Raw genomic sequence first — 16,184 nt, forward strand, 5'->3', positions numbered from 1 at the left:
TTGACAAAGAATACCCAATCGCGTGCAAATAAGATAAATAAAAACAAACCAACCCACATTTCTGTTAGAATATGACTGGATGATAGAAATCAAAATTAAACCTGCAAAGAGAAAATTCAGTCTAGTGAATAAGGCAGTGTGATTTTAATCACCCAATAAGTCAGTTTTTTTCTTCCTTGCACGTGGTAAAGGTATTATGCTAAATAACAAAAAATAAAAAAAAATAAATACACAACTCTGCAGGTGTTTAATTTTTTTTAATAAAAATCAGTAGTTATTCAAACAGAGATACAACCTCCATGCATATATTATACTGATGTGTCAAAAGCGTCATATTCGATAACAAGCATAGTAATTACACCTTTGCAAAGTAATGCTGCATTTCAGTGACTATAGACTGCAAATTATACCTGCTACAAGAATAAATAAATTGCATATATGCTTTGTGTAAAATAACAGAATTGTGTTTTATATTATGCATTTTACGCATCTCAAATGTTGGGTTTACCTAATATCTGGTACACAAAAGATGACAGGTGTCACAGGTTGCCATGTTACAGAGCAACTGTAGTCTGTGTCTGTTTCCCAATGCTGCTTTTCTGTAAACCAACTTTATTTTTAAGTATTGTTTGTTCTAAAGTTACCTGTGTAAGTTGTAATTAAAAAGTTGACCAAATGTAGTTTTATTTTTTTTATGGTTCTAGATCAAAAATCCTCAGATTGCTTTTTGGGGAATGTTCATGTCTGAGATATTGAACACAAGGTATGAGCAATGCAATGCACCATGACTATGCACTGCATGTACAGGAGCATCAAATGCCTGTCTCAGACCCTCCAACATGAGCCACTGCAATAGGTAGAAAGCACTCTTAATCTTTTTAGCTTATTACAAATCTCTTTTTTATTCAAGAAAACATTGAGATCAGGAGAAATTTTCCAATCTAACTTGATTACAGAGTTTAACCTGCGGCAGTAGTTGATATTGAAAGGTCCTCCATCTTTACTTTGTTTAAATAGTCTATGCGGGATCACATTCATATCAAATTAGTTCACACACATTGATCTTTTAAAGATCTGGTTCTTGTGTGCGAGTTGGGGTCAAGCTCGATTGCAAATTGTATGTTCATTAGCTCATGATTGCTTTGAGCAAACCCTTTAACATCTTAAGTTTGTTTGTGCACCAGCCCAATCAATTCAAAATATAATTTAAATTAGCAACTTGTGCAAGGTTTGAAACAAAAAAAAAAAAAAAAAAAAAAAAGACCTTGAAGTACTTTATATTCAGATGTAGCAAGTGGGAGCAAGCAAATCAAACCAGAAATCAGGCAAACTGGTATGTTCCTATTGCAGATGTATCAAATCTTAAAAAAATAAATAAAATCCATAAAGCATGTCTTTTTGGATTCTTGAATGGAGTAAATTTTCCACAAATCAAATCTCTGCATTAAAACATTCAGATACAATAAAAATTTACAGGTAGCAAGTTTATTTGCTCAGCTTAAGCAAACACATTCCATTTGGAGTATTTGTTTGCAGAGACAGAGTATGTGGATGATTGGTCCACTATACTAAGCCCGTGTACATTGAACAGGAATTCCATTTTTCAGTTCCGCAACATTCTTCAGGAATGCTTCCCAATTTAGGACCTCACTGACCACTAAGGGTTCAGTCATATAGGTGTCTGTTCTGTCACATATTTTGCTAAGAAAACACTAATGAATACTGAGCACCATTTAAAACATTCTGAAAATATCAAACCAAAAGACTTCTCCTAAAACAAAATCTACACTTGGCCTTAATATAGCACAAAAATGTCTGTAAAATCACCAATACCATCTCACTGCATGGAATCAGCAAGGAATCTGGAACTAGGTAAGCAGGGTATACAGACATAGTTTTACATTACAAGCATTCCATACAAGCATTCCAGGCATAGGTTTAGCGCACAAAGCAACAGCACCGTTCAAATTGTATATTGCCTGGGGTTACTTTTTAAAGTAAATTATTTTCAACCTGGGAAACAGAAATCAAAAAGATATGTGAAGTTTGAATAAGCACAGTCAAAGACTAACTTCAGCTGATTTTACTGAAACGATCACAAGATCCAAAGATACAAGCTGATCTGAAACTTGCAAATATCAATGTTTCCTATAAAAAAACGTTGCGCTTGGCCTGAGCTCTCTTGCCTCCCAAGACTTACTATTGGTCTATGAGACCACCGGTCACATTAAGGCCTGGATGTACATAGGCAGTAAAAATCTGGCTCTACTAGTCTCCAACCAAATGTGCAGTCAACTGTATCAGTTGGATTGCATTTACTGAATTTTCTAAACCATTGTAAAGGCTGAAGTTTTCCATACTTTGAGGTTCAGCCACAAGTGGAACAACACCCCCCAACACAGGCATTATCACATAAATTTGGTCTAAAGAACTAACAAGGCCATAGGGCAGAGGCAAGCTTATTTCAGGAAGAGTCAGCTTTGCGTATGACTTATCATACTTACCTAGGTGGATGCAGCATGGTCCGATCCTGTAACTGTCCCCCAGCGCCTCTACACTGAGAACCGACCGACAAACACCGGCAATGGCTTGGTTCTCACAGCTCCCCAAGCAGTGCTGAGCTGTGGAGGGGCAGGGAGCAGCAGTCTCGGGCTCTCACTGGCTCGCTCAGAGGTCGAGACGGGTGTGAGCCCAGGCACCTGGCGCATCCAGACTCCCATTGTCGGGATGATGTGGTGTCTGGACTGACATTGGGGATGTCAGCAGAGAGCGGACTTCAGTCCACTCTTTGCTAAAAATGGGTTCATAAGAGAAACCCAGTCAAACGAGCTTTGGCTGGACTTCTCCTTTAAGCTGCCTATATTTCAGGACCTACTGAAAGTTTTGACACGTTTTACTAAAAGGTACATGCATGTTTAATAGTTTTCATTGCCCAAGCGTGACAGGTTTACTTTAACCCTAGTTCAGGTGAGGGAGCATTTTCATACCATTTGAACACAGGACTGCTCTTGAGCCCTTTGATCAGTGGTCTCCAAAACTGTGGCACAGGGACAGGATGTGGCCCTTTGCTTGTTTCTATCCAGCCCTTGGGGCACTATTCCTCCAATTGATGAGGCAATTCTGCCAACCGACACCAACAATGGAGCACCATTTCTTCCACCGATGCCAATAATTAGGAAATATTTCTCCCTACGATACCAAGGATGGAGCACTATTCCAGCCTAGAATATCAAATGTGGTGAGGTTTACTCTCACTGAAGCCAGGAATATTTCCCCTCCTGCTGGCCACAATTCGGCCCCTCTAAAAGTCTGAAGGACAATAAACTAGCCCTTACTTCAGAAAGTTTGGAGACCACTACCCTAGACCAACAAGCCACTGAAAAGTTCAGCATTGAGATAATATGAGTGAACTGGAGCCAGTGAAATCAAGCCCCAATCTCTCTCTACATGTGGAGGTCTTTAGATCAGAAATCTGCAAAAGACTAGATGTACTACTATATTGCATAATGTGTGTACTTATGTGTAAGCTGCAAAACACTAAGCAATTAAGCATTCAACTATAAGATAAAAACAAGAAATGTATAAATACATAACACATTATGAAGACACAGTCCAAATAAAACACTGACAGTTAATGTTGAGATATAAACAAACCTGTTGGGTTCAGTAGTTTTTGTTCCATGTATTTCAGTAGTTTTGAAGTAGGCAACACAAAAATAAAACCAAAACAAATGTACAATATGTTGCTCTTTCAAAGCACTTTTAGGTTAGACACATGGGGGTTGATTTACTAAAACTGGAGTTTGAAAAAAAAAAATATAAAATAAAAAACACACCACTTCCAGGTTTCTCAAAGCTTAGAGTTGATTTACTAAAACTGGAGAGTGCAAAATCTGGTAAGCCAATCCGCTTCTAAATTCAGCTTGTTCAATTTATGGGTCTGTGCCTCCGACGACTATAAACTGCCTTTCCAACCTACACTATAAACATGAGAGAGTGAGAATCGGACTGGTTATGAAGGGTAACACAGATATAGTAGTTCTTAGACATTTCATACAAGCTCATTTATAATAATATACACACACACACACACACACACAAACAGTAAATGGTGTCACTTTTAAAGTCAGTAAAATACAGTATGTAAATGACTGGAAATCAGTAATGCTACAGATCAAATGTGACTGGCACTATACGTTTGTATGCACTACATACTAGAATTATTCAGGTTCATCTTATATAGTGTTCGCAATGAAATGAAATGACATAAGGTACAGTTATTGGATGGTGCCCCGCAGGCGGCCCAAGCCATCCATAGCGTCGGCAGTAAAACTCCGCTTTTTATAGCGACGTTTTACTGTCGGATTTGCAGCGCATGTCAGCCACTAGCGGGACGCTTTTACCCCCCGCTTGCAGGTGAGAAAGTGTTAAAACTGGCCGCAATAGCAGCGTTTTGCCAGCGGTATTGCAATGCTGCCCCATTGATTTCAATGGGGAGCAGCGGTGGAGGAGCAGTAAAAACATCGCTCCTTTACCGCTCCAAAGAAGCTTCTGGCAGGACTTTTCCTGACGTCCTGCCAGCGAACCTATTCAGTGTGAAAGCCCTGGGAACACGAGGGGGTTGCAAATGGTGACCTTTTAAAACTGCAAGTTGCTTGGCGGTCACTGGCTTCAATGACCAAGAACAAGCATGCAGCAAGACTGAAGTCAAAACTCCTTATGTGCATACCTATTCCAGGCCAGCGTGATAGTCAGGCAAAAGGTATTTCCGAAAGGCAAAGCAATAAATTCAATCCAGCTCCAGCAACAGGTACATGTCTCCTTAAACAAGTGCTGTATTAGACACAATCGATACGCCACAGCTCTCTACTATAAGCAATACATACTGTTCATTAAATATTTATTTCCTATCACCTACCTGTAGGGCACACTTATCAAAACTGGCAAAGTCCTGTATGCCACACTGAATATATAAATAAAGCCATGTAAAATGAAGTAGCAGGGAGAGCGGTCACAACTGTCAAACAGGACTTAATATTTTACCATTAACAGGACATGAGACACCCTGAGCATCATTTTGTCATCAATAAAAAATGATGACCATCAGATTGATGACTGGCAGGAACCTCTGAGGCGAAGCGGATTTGCCAGGTCAGTGCTTGAAATATGTCCTAGCCTAGGGCCCACAATATTTAAATCTTTCGGAGGAAGCGGAAACCAGAGAAAAATTGATAAAATGATGAATTCAAAGCATTAAAGCCGCTCACAGTGCCGCCGGCCCCAACAATAAAAGGCTGTTTTCACTGTGAATGCACCACATTGCTTTTTTTGTCTCATTAAACAGACCCACAGGAGTAAAGATGTCACTGGAACTGCTTTGCAGATGGTTAAATATCATTCGATTTACACCGATAGCAAGCATGTAAAAATAAAAATAAATAATGACAGGCCTGTCCTAATGATACTCTGTTAACACAGCGGTGCTAGAGACTGTCCTCCTCTTGCCAAAAGCAATGTCAGATGAAAAAGAAAAAAAAAAGTGTTCAGTGTATATGGGCAAATGGACTTAATTACCTGGCAAAGATATAATTTCCTCTTGCCATAAAACTGCTTTTTTTAAGTGACGAACAAAAAATAATAATAAATGTACATTGTCGTTTCAGCAATCCCCCAAAACATTTTTTCCAAGAAACATCAAAAGATGCAGCTGGTCTTCACCACTCCATAATTTACTGTTTTAACCAATAATTATAGCAGAATAAGCATGTCAGTTGACTAGGAATCAACAATGGTGCTCTAGGACAGGACCCCTGCACCATCACTGAGCAAGATTAGCAACTGAGCTTATAAAATCCATGCTTGTAATGTTTAAATGCTATGCAGCACATTCATAGCTATAAACTTGGATTATGCAAAAAAGGGTATTAAATGTGTGCAGCAATTTAATATCGGAGATTCATGGAGCTTATAAGAACTGCAAATATTTTAGTTTAAAACTATTGAGGGGGAATGACATTTTGCTGCAAAGAGCAGACTTCCTAATCAGTGATTCTCATGACGCTGCAGAAATGCAGACCACTCCTGCTCCGCCCCAAGCCTGAAATGACCGATCAGATCATAAGTATTCCGTTTGAAAACATTTTGCAATTCATCTTTATTGCTAAAATAAAATACAGTCTCAGAAATATAAAGACTGATTAAAAAGTTACAAAATAATATTAAAAAAAAAACTGACAGAATGCCCATTGGCTACTACTAGACAATTAAAAATCTGTGGATGAAAAAAATTGCTGTGCGCATGTGTAAATCTGCAAGGGCGCAACAAATCTTCACTGTGCTTTGCTTAATACATTGATTTCCTAGGATCATCATGTATCTAGTAGAAATAAAGCGGTATATTGTCTAAAGGAGGTATTTCAGGAAAAATACCATGTATTGCCAGAAAATGGCATTGACAATCCTAGGAAATAAAGAAGCAAATTACGGTGAAGAATCACTGCTCTGTGCAAATAATTGACACATTCATACAGCACTTTTTTTTTTTAATACACAGAAGCCTTAAGGCTAACCAACGCCCATTGCGAGAGTAGCCTTAGTGTTGCTAAAACCCGCCCAAAAAGCAACACTAGTTCCCTTCATGAAAAAAATACAAAATGATTAAAGTGTATGTTAACTGTAGCAATGAACTACTTCTGTTTACTCCCCTTTTTTCTGCTAAATATACCACTGAAAAGGGTTTTGTTATATCTGTTTAATAAGTGTTGATTTTTCTAAAAACCTTGTGAGCTGATAACTTCTTGCGCTCTCTACCTATGCAAAAGGATGGGTTATGGAGATGAGGGGAGATCTGGGTTCTTTGTAATTCATTGGAAATTAAGTAGGCAGGGCTGTCACCACATGTTTAGGAATATAGGTTATAATAATATAGGTTATATAATATAGCTGTGTTGTTTGTGGCACATCAACAGTTATTATTCTGTACTTGCAAGTGTTTAAAAAGGGATAAAAACGTGCAATGTGCATGTATTCCAAAGATGTTCTGAAATTTTTTTCCCCTTGACATACACATTAAGGTGATAAAACAACCAGATCACACAATTATCTGGTTGTTTTACATGGTAGGTTTTCAATTCATATAAAAAAATAAAAAAAAGGCACAAGGTAACTGTGGCAAATAAACTGTCAGGAATGACATGTAATTTGGTTGCTTGATATTTCTCCCTTCAATAAAAGGCACACATTTTCCATAAGTCACTAAATCACATCATTTTTTTTTACACTTACTATAATGGCACCAAAGAAAATAATCTTATAAATCATTAGTACTGCATGTTTCATAACCGCATATGCATGTCAGAATAATACCAAAATCCATGAACACGGACTGTCCATTGCAGAACCATTTGGTTTAAAAAGCAAAGGCTGTTTATAGGAATAAAATGTAAGCGGTGTCAGAACAGTCTGAACACGGTAAAAGCACAAGTTCTAATTGCAGGACTTTGAGGAATTATTAGGGTGCCTGTTGGCTGTTCTTCATACACAAGATCAACAAAATTTGGTCAAGACCAAGAAGCTGGTAACACGTGAATATCCTGGAGCGCAGTGGATGTACTTCATTGCTTGGCACAAAGAAACAAATGAAATCAAAGTAGGAAAAAGATGTCATGCTATTGTGACGACACAGAAGCTCCTATATGTTTAGATGTTGAAAGCAGATTATGTCACGTTCACAAAGTGTCTTGAACTCGTTCTAGGTTTCCAAAGGAGCTTATTAAGGCAGCAGATGTTGTTTTGAAAGTAGAGGAAGTGCAATGGATGAGTCCAATGCCATCTTAATACGGCTCGGACTTTAAACTCTTGTACAGACAGCAGGTGAAAATCATTCCAAATAGCTAAATAAAAAAAATTAAAAAAATTGTTACAAAAGTAGGAAAAATACATTTTGTTAGGCAGCAATGTGGAGGAAACGGAAAAGTGGAGTTATCCACAGCAACCTCAAACAGATTTTTTAAGGTGGTTTTGAATGAAAACTGCCCTGATATGCAAGCACCCCACTTTTTTCATGAGATGCCTTAAAGTGGAACCATTCCTCACTGGTTCCAGCATCTTCTTCTATGTGCCAGCCTTTGGCCACCTTTACTGGCTAGAATGATGTGACCCCTGTGCATGTGACAGTCATCTTGGCACACAGGGAATCGGGCTGGCAACCTAAGCTGAGCTGTTCATGCGCAGCTCAGATTACATGCTGGAGAACATTACAAGCATGCAGGTAGGTGTATTTTTTTTTGTAGAAGAGACATTGCATACCTCTTCTGCAATAAAGAGCCCAACTGCTCTCAGTGAGTGACAGTGACACTATTTTTTTTATGTTTATACTAGGTTTCTCCTGGGGCAACGCTTGCAGAAAACAGTGTTACAACCTTCAGTTGCAGCTATCAGCATAAGCACCAGTAGAAGCATAACAATCAGGGAGCAGGTCAACTTTAAGGGCCCTTCACATGGAAGGTCTGATCAGATCCACCTGTCAATTGTTCATGCGGATCTGAAAGAAAGCTCAATATCAGTCTATAGGCAGGCAGATGTAAAACAGAAGTGCATCAGTTTACGTCCGATTACCTCCTAGTCCGAAAGGGGGGGTCCACAAGAAAAAGGAAAAAAGGATGAGCGACACCCGTTTAGTTTGGCTCCAATTCAGAAGTTTTACTGATCTGGAGTGTGAACATCTGACCTTGACTGAAAGGCTATGTCTACCAAGTCAGTAAGGGAAATGCAGCTAGAATTGACACCTACCACCATTTAAAGTACCGTATATACTCGAGTATAAGCCGAGATTTTCAGCCTCTTTTTTGAGGCTGAAAGTGCCCCCCTCGGCTTATACTCGAGTCATCGCTGTCTGCCCGCTCGATCAGCGTGTCGAGCAGACAGACAGCGGCCATTCTGATTCAAAAGCCGCGCCTCCGGCTCCGCCTTCGCCTGTGATAGGCGGAACACTGAATTTCCCAGCAGCCTGTGTTCCGCCTATCACGGGCATCCGCTCATCCTCGTACTACGGACGAGGATGATACGACGTCCGTGATAGGCGGAACACAGGCTGCTGGGAAATTCAGTGTTCCGCCTATCACAGGCGAAGGAGGAGGCGCGGCTTTTGAATTTTACAATGGCCGCCGACGAAGAGGGCACGGGACGGAGGCAAGGCAACGCACGGCACGGGACAGGACGGGACGGGACGGGACGGGACGGGACGAAGGCAAGGCACGACACGGGACGGAGGCTCGGGACAAAGGCTCGGGACACAGGTAGGCTGGACACACACACACACACACACACACACACACACACACACGGATGGAGACACACACACACGGATGGATGGATGGATGGATGGAGACACACACACACGGATGGATGGATGGACGGATGGAGACACACACACACGGATGGATGGATGGATGGATGGAGACACACACACACAGGGATGGATGGATGGATGGAGACACACACACACAGGGATGGATGGATGGATGGATGGAGACACACACACACAGGGATGGATGGATGGATGGATGGAGACACACACACAGGGATGGATGGATGGATGGATGGAGACACACACACACAGGGATGGATGGATGGATGGACAGAGACACACACACACAGGGATGGATGGATGGATGGACACACACACACACAGGGATGGATGGATGGATGGACACACACACACACAGGGATGGATGGACGGACACACAGGGATGGACGGACACACAGGGATGGACGGACACACAGGGATGGACGGACACACAGGGATGGACGGACACACACACAGGGATGGACAGGCATGTCTCACCCTCGGCTTATACACGAGTCAATAAGTTTGCCAGTTTTTTTGGGGGTAAATTGGGGGCCTCTGCTTATATTCGGGTCGGCCTATACTCGAGTATATACGGTAATCATTTTTGAAAAACGTACCTGTACAGAGGCAATACCTAATCCCACTGCACCAATAATAAGCAGATGAGATCGGATGAAGGATTCCAGTTTGGTGATGCAGCCACCCTAGAATGAAAAAATATTAAAATGTAAAAATTGTATTCTGAATACAGCCACATTCACCACACATTAACCGCATTCAGATTATGGTGAATGTTGAATTCACATTACAACATATATGTTGTATGTGTGTATATTTCTCTCCCATACCTGGAATTTAGGTTTAAGGTAATACATGGGTGCCAACTGCACCATGTTTTACAGTTCCTAAACTTCCAGATCGTTAAAATGCCTTGTAAAAAAAAAAAAAAAAAAAAAAAAAAAAAACACCTTACTTTTCAGATTAATGCCGGCCATACACGATGCGAATTCCGAACGAAAATCCGAGCGAAAGTAAAATCGACCGATTTTCGTATCGTTAGTGTGGTATGCGCGACATGCGATTTTCGTACGACAGGGCAAATTGACAAATCCAACATGTTGGTTTTTTTTTCAAAAATCGTCCAAAAATCGTATCGTTAATGGCAGAGTTGGACGATTTGACATAAGAAAATGAACTGCGCACGATCTCTGGAAAGTATAAAACAACGAACGAATGGTCGAACGCAACACGGAATAAAAAAAACCCGTTAAAACAGTGTTTTAACGTACGATTTTCGTACTTAATTGATGGCACATTCGCATGTTGTTGTGAGTGCCGCTTTCGTTTATCGTTCGACGGGTCGTTCGGAATTCGCATCGTGTATGGCCGGCATAATAAATGTGCAAAGTAAGATTTTTAGTAAACGTGTGGTGAACGTCACATTGGTTGGGTTATAAACAGGGTGCAATATACAGGAAGCACCACTGAAGATGCAGGCGAATATTGCTTTATATGGTGACCATGCGGGTCAATCTTCCTGGTAAATGCGAACAATTTTGCCATTAAAAAAATAAAATTAAAAAAAAATCATTTTTTTTTTAGAATCTCCGACTAGAAATTGTGATCATCCCTTGCGATCGACAGCCTTTGTGACTAGGTGTCAGACCTGTCATAAGACTCAAGGGCCTTATCTCTTTGCTATACTCTTCTATCCAGAACACTGGGACACAAACCCCATCTTACTGTCCAAGATGGGTAAAAGATTTCATTACGGTCTTGGACCCTGTGGATTGGCGCAAGATGTGGGAGGCTTTCCCTGGCTCTCGGACGGTGATTTGTGTAGAATATACTTTTTATGGAACTTTTTTTACTCAAAACGAATCAAACAGATCTGCTCGATGTGGAGTCTGCTTGCTTGTTTTTCATGTACTACTGCTATTTCGGATGACTGGAATTTGAACCAGAGGTGGAGGCTGGGATTTGATTGGTGGAGTAAGGCTTGCTGAATTTGTCTATCTGTTGAGTTCAAACCCTTAGGGGGTCATGTGGAGGATAACGGTGTGGAGTGCACTTACCGATTATTGTATCTACAAAACTCACCTATTTTCAGTTCTTTCACGGACTTGATTTATGTCCCGAACACCTATCTCTGTATTCAATACTCTGTTTAGCAGCACTACTTTGAGTAGGTTGATATGTATATACTATTTATGTACATGAGTGTTGACTGGAGCGCCGCTTTGATTAATGAATTTTAATCGCTTTTTAGTGATTGTGAAATTGTTTTAATCATTTATATCTTTATTTATTAAGTTATTTTTAAGTGGCTGCTTTTTAAGTGCAAATTATATATTTATTGGCATTGATTCTTGAACCTGTAGCGCTGAGGTGGGAAATCTGGTAGCGTGTTTTTGTTTGTTTGTTTCTCCCCTTGTGGTATATTGGTGTACATGTTGGTTAAGACAGGCCTCCACGCCAACATGTGCAAGGACCCTTAGGAAGTACACTTACATAAACCGATCGCAAAAGGTGTGTGCGCTGTAATCTTTTTTTTCCATATTTGATGCATTTTTTTTTTAGGATGTGCCCCCCCCCCCCAATCTTTGTCTATTGTATGGATTCTGACCAAATCCCTTTGGGCTGGAGCACCCCACCATCATTGCCTCTTATTAGTGTCCACCTGTGTTATAGGAGTCGTCTTTTAGTTCTCCCATATAGGGGAGTGTATTTCTCCCATTGTTTAGAGAAGCAGGATCTTCCATTCTATGGAAAGCGTAGGACCCACTGATAATGGGGCAATTTGACATAGCAGTGGGCTTAGCACTACTTGGCCATATGGTGTAACTAAATCCCCATATTTTCTCAATATGTTCAGGTGTTTTAAATAGCCTTGCAGGAGTTAAATGTACTGTGTGTGCGCGCTGTAATCTTTTGTTACTCTTCAGGAAAGCACACTCATTACCTGCATTTTTTGGGCGATAAAACAAACAATTGCAAGGGCGTGGAAAACACCTGCTCTTAGCTTTGAGAAAGTTAAGAGCTATGTTCATGGTACACTCAACAGCGTTTCTTCACAAGAAGCACAACAATTTTTTTACGCATTTTGCAAACCTGGCTTAACCACCTCACATCATCTCAAAAACCAGCTTTCTGGAACTCTAGCTCATGGGTCTTCAAACTATGGCCCTCCAGTTGTTCAGGAACTACAATTCCCATCATGCCTAGTCCTGTCTGTGAATGTCAGAGTTTTACAATGCCTCATGGGATGCGTAGTTCCGCAACAGCTGGAGGGCCGTAGTTTGAGGAACCCTGCTCTAGCTGATCTCTTTTGGGAGCCTCTGAGGCAACCTCCTCCCCTTCCTCTACACCACTCCCTTTGCCTCCGAATTGCAAACTCTCTTTCCTCTTTCTCCATGTCTCCATTTTGTTTCTTTGCCCTATTTAGGCCTTGGGCGACCATTTTCCTCTCTCGATTTATCAATCCACTGATCTTGCCATCTTTCCATCCCCCCCATAGGAAGCAATACTTCCTCCATTGTCAATTAGCATTTGGTGAGGTGAAACCTACAATGGCCTGACTATGCAACCATGGATTTCTGTGTGACATTGCTTCAATAATATTTTTTTCCCCCTTTTCTGTTAAGATCATCTTTTCATCTATGAAATGTTGTATTGTTGGCAATGCACCCAGGCCGCATTTTACTGCTATACCATTCTCGTTTTGTACAGTGGGTTAAGATTCTGTTCTAATGCTTTTTTTTTTTTTTTTTGGTGCACTTCTTATGCTGTGTATGCACATTTATATTTCCTTTGTTAAATTCTAAATAAAACAAAGTGAAAGCAGTCTTCCTGGTAAATGTATGAACTGACCCTTTATAGTTTAATTGTACTTACAAAGAGTGTTGTACAAAACCTCAAGTCTGGTGAGCTGCTAGTAGACCCCTGTAACCAATTCCAAAGAGATGCCAACATGCCACAAGTTATCCTACAGGACTTTTGGAAGTCAAATATTTGTGGAATAACCCAACTAAAAATTCAGATTGTACCACCACTGGATTTATTTTTAAGTGACTAAGCTTTATTGTTAGTTAAGCATACCAACAGACTAGACTATACTGCAACACATTTCTCCCCATTCAGTGCTTAGTCATAGGGGTTTATGCTGAAGCCTCAGAAAAAAATTCTTGAGATTTTTGCTTTTTCAATATTACTATGGGTGGGTAATGAAAATGTGTGTAACATTCTCATATTGCTCATCTTAATTGACTTAAGACTCTAGTTATAATTGATGTTTCTTTTGTGACACTAATTCAAATGGTCTTTTCTTTGCCTTTCACAGTGGATTGGTCATCAATTTTATTTTTTTTTATTTTTTTTTTTTTTAAGAAGGGCACTTCAGTAAGAAATGTATACATTGCACAAATGATAACGTCTAGGTCTCGTCTTACCCACTTGCCCCTCCACATTGCACAAAATGATTCCCGCAATACTTAGGCAAGTGCTGGAGATGTGGGGCAGAGGAGGACACCATGCTTCACGTATGGTGGCCATGCAGCCATAGTCACCCCTTCTGGCAGGCAATCCTTGACCTCTAATCCTGTGTTGCAGGTAACTGCCTGGAGTCCCTGGAGGTAGCGCCCCCCATCAATCATCACGGGAACCCTTCAAGTGGCAAAGGCTTGCCTGGTAAGGTTTGTCCTCTGTCAATAGAATACCAATTTCTAGACACTAGAGGTCCATGTTCACCCCTGGTGTATGGAAATGGATGGCTATACTGAACCTTATTATGAGAGTGGAACTGACAGCCAGATTACATGAGCTTTACTGATGCCTTGAACACCTGGGTCCCATTCTTAGCCTGTGTCCATTTTCAAACCCTCACATGTCCTACCAGTAGTGTGAACTAACACAAGTACACATTGCCCTGGCTGAACCCCCCTTTTTCCATCTCTCGTCCCCTTCCGTTGTTTGTACATCGCCCCTCTGGTGTTTGGGGTGGGGGTACTCTGCCCCCCCAGAGTTATTATCCATCATGATTGTTTATGCTGCACCTACAGTCATTACACTTTGTTTATAAGGCATTTCGTATCCTGTACTTTCTCAGTTACTGTATGCCTTGGAACCATTAATAAACCTCTTTAAAAACAGTTGGAGCCATGTCTTACCTCAACTCTGTAGATATTTGAAGGATGGTCTCTTACTCCACAATTAGGAGTGACAGTCTTGCAGCAGCTGTCTGGAACCAAGCGCCTTTCAGCCTCAGGAGACTTAATCCAAACACTTTCCTTCCAGTCCTGGGAATTATTACTTCCACAGCACTTAAACTATATGAAAACAAAGCCCATGTTGACATGAGACATAAATACATACAAGGGGATTCCCCGTTTAGAACCCAATTACTGCAAACAATTATAATCTTCTACATACCCAAGTCAGTAGTAAATGCACCATAAAAGAGAAAAAAATTGCCCTTACCTCTTGCTGTAATTTGTCTACAGCATTAGTCACTTTTTCCTCTCCTGGCTGCTTGTACTTCTGAATCATGGTTTCCTTTAGGCTTTGCTTCAGTTCATCATTGAGCTGCCGAGACAAACAGACTTGGCTCAGTCTCATCTAAAAATCCCCAAAACATCTCATCTAAAAATCTTTAAACATCCTCTCTTGTTACAACAGCCAGAATTCCTCATCACTTCTCCCGTTTTCACTTAAAGGGCTTGTTTAAACTTGTGGGTTGGAAATGGAGGGGGTTGGGCTGGGGAGTGATGGTAAAAAATGCACAGTTGTGCTGCGTTTTACCCTTAATAGGCAGTACCGCTCCCGAACGCAACCCATTCAAGCAAATAGGATGCACCACAAAGGTCTCTATTAGAATTTACTGTTTGAACAACTCTGAATGGCAAACCGAACACAGATCATTCTTCAAAGGCACGGAAGTTTACACCTAAGAGTTCACTAGTAATGTCTAAAAACAGAGCCAAAATTATTACACAACTATTTTTGGTCAAGATCATTGCTTACTCGTTTAACCAATGGGATATCGGTACATTAATACATATCTAACTCTCAAATCTACATAATCCTGAAAATAGGTACAGGCTAAAGGCAAGTTGAAATGTGGCCACCATCTGCTACCTTTGTTGCTAGAGCTTTAGAAAGACAAGCAATAATATTTGGGGTGTGGGATGCAGCCAATCAGGAAGGAAGATTTGTTACCTGTGAGCAGAACGGAGAACACTGCGGCATGAAGGAAAGACAGGGACACAGCAAGAGTTAAGCACAAGTATATAAAACACATACATACACACACACACAGCATGCAAGGTTGGGTGGGAAGGGAGAAAGGAACTCCGTAAAAGAATTGGGCAGGTCATATTGTAACTGCCACCTTACTCAGAGCTGATCTTCAGTCAGATGAGACTTCAGATCAGAAAGACAGAGCTGCTTCTTACAACTAAGTAGAAACATACTGGGACTCCTAAAAACTAAAAAAAAATATGAAGGAAAATAAGGACTTCAATTTTAGTTCAACCTTTGTTTAAAAAGTGATGGTGGGATTCCCATTGGCTGCTAGGAGGGCATTACAGGGCTTTTTTTTTGCATAATACGGCTCTTTGCTCACATGACTCGTCTGAGTGCAACTGCCTTCCTCCAGGAATGGAGGTGTCTAACTCCGTTCTCCATCACATCTGGAAAGGCTTGATTCAAAACAATATTGCTTATAAATGCCAAACAGGATGGTCTAGTGCTATATCTCAAATTAATAGTACACATACGATTACACATTTGTGAATTCTAAGTTTTATTTAGTAACTAGGAACCTAGAACCACCTTCATT

General features: G+C 40.6%; 1 protein-coding gene across 1 annotated transcript in view; it reads right to left on the reverse strand.

Annotated features, from left to right (window-relative positions):
- Positions 1-6,124: 6,124 nt before the first annotated feature.
- CD151 (CD151 molecule (Raph blood group)) overlaps positions 6,125-16,184 on the reverse strand; it is a 74,744-nt gene continuing 64,684 nt past the window's right edge. The window contains exons 5-8 of the mRNA XM_077459878.1: positions 14,825-14,929; positions 14,515-14,673; positions 9,967-10,053; positions 6,125-7,892 (exon numbers count right to left, since the gene is read on the reverse strand). Of these exons, the coding sequence (XP_077316004.1) occupies positions 7,833-7,892; positions 9,967-10,053; positions 14,515-14,673; positions 14,825-14,929 (411 nt within the window). The 3' untranslated portion in view covers positions 6,125-7,832. The remainder of the gene's footprint in view (positions 7,893-9,966; positions 10,054-14,514; positions 14,674-14,824; positions 14,930-16,184) is intronic.

Source organism: Lithobates pipiens, unplaced genomic scaffold (assembly GCF_037356315.1).
Source record: "Lithobates pipiens isolate NorthernLeopardFrog02 unplaced genomic scaffold, aLitPip1_a1.2 Scaffold_10, whole genome shotgun sequence".
NCBI lineage: Eukaryota > Metazoa > Chordata > Amphibia > Anura > Ranidae > Lithobates > Lithobates pipiens.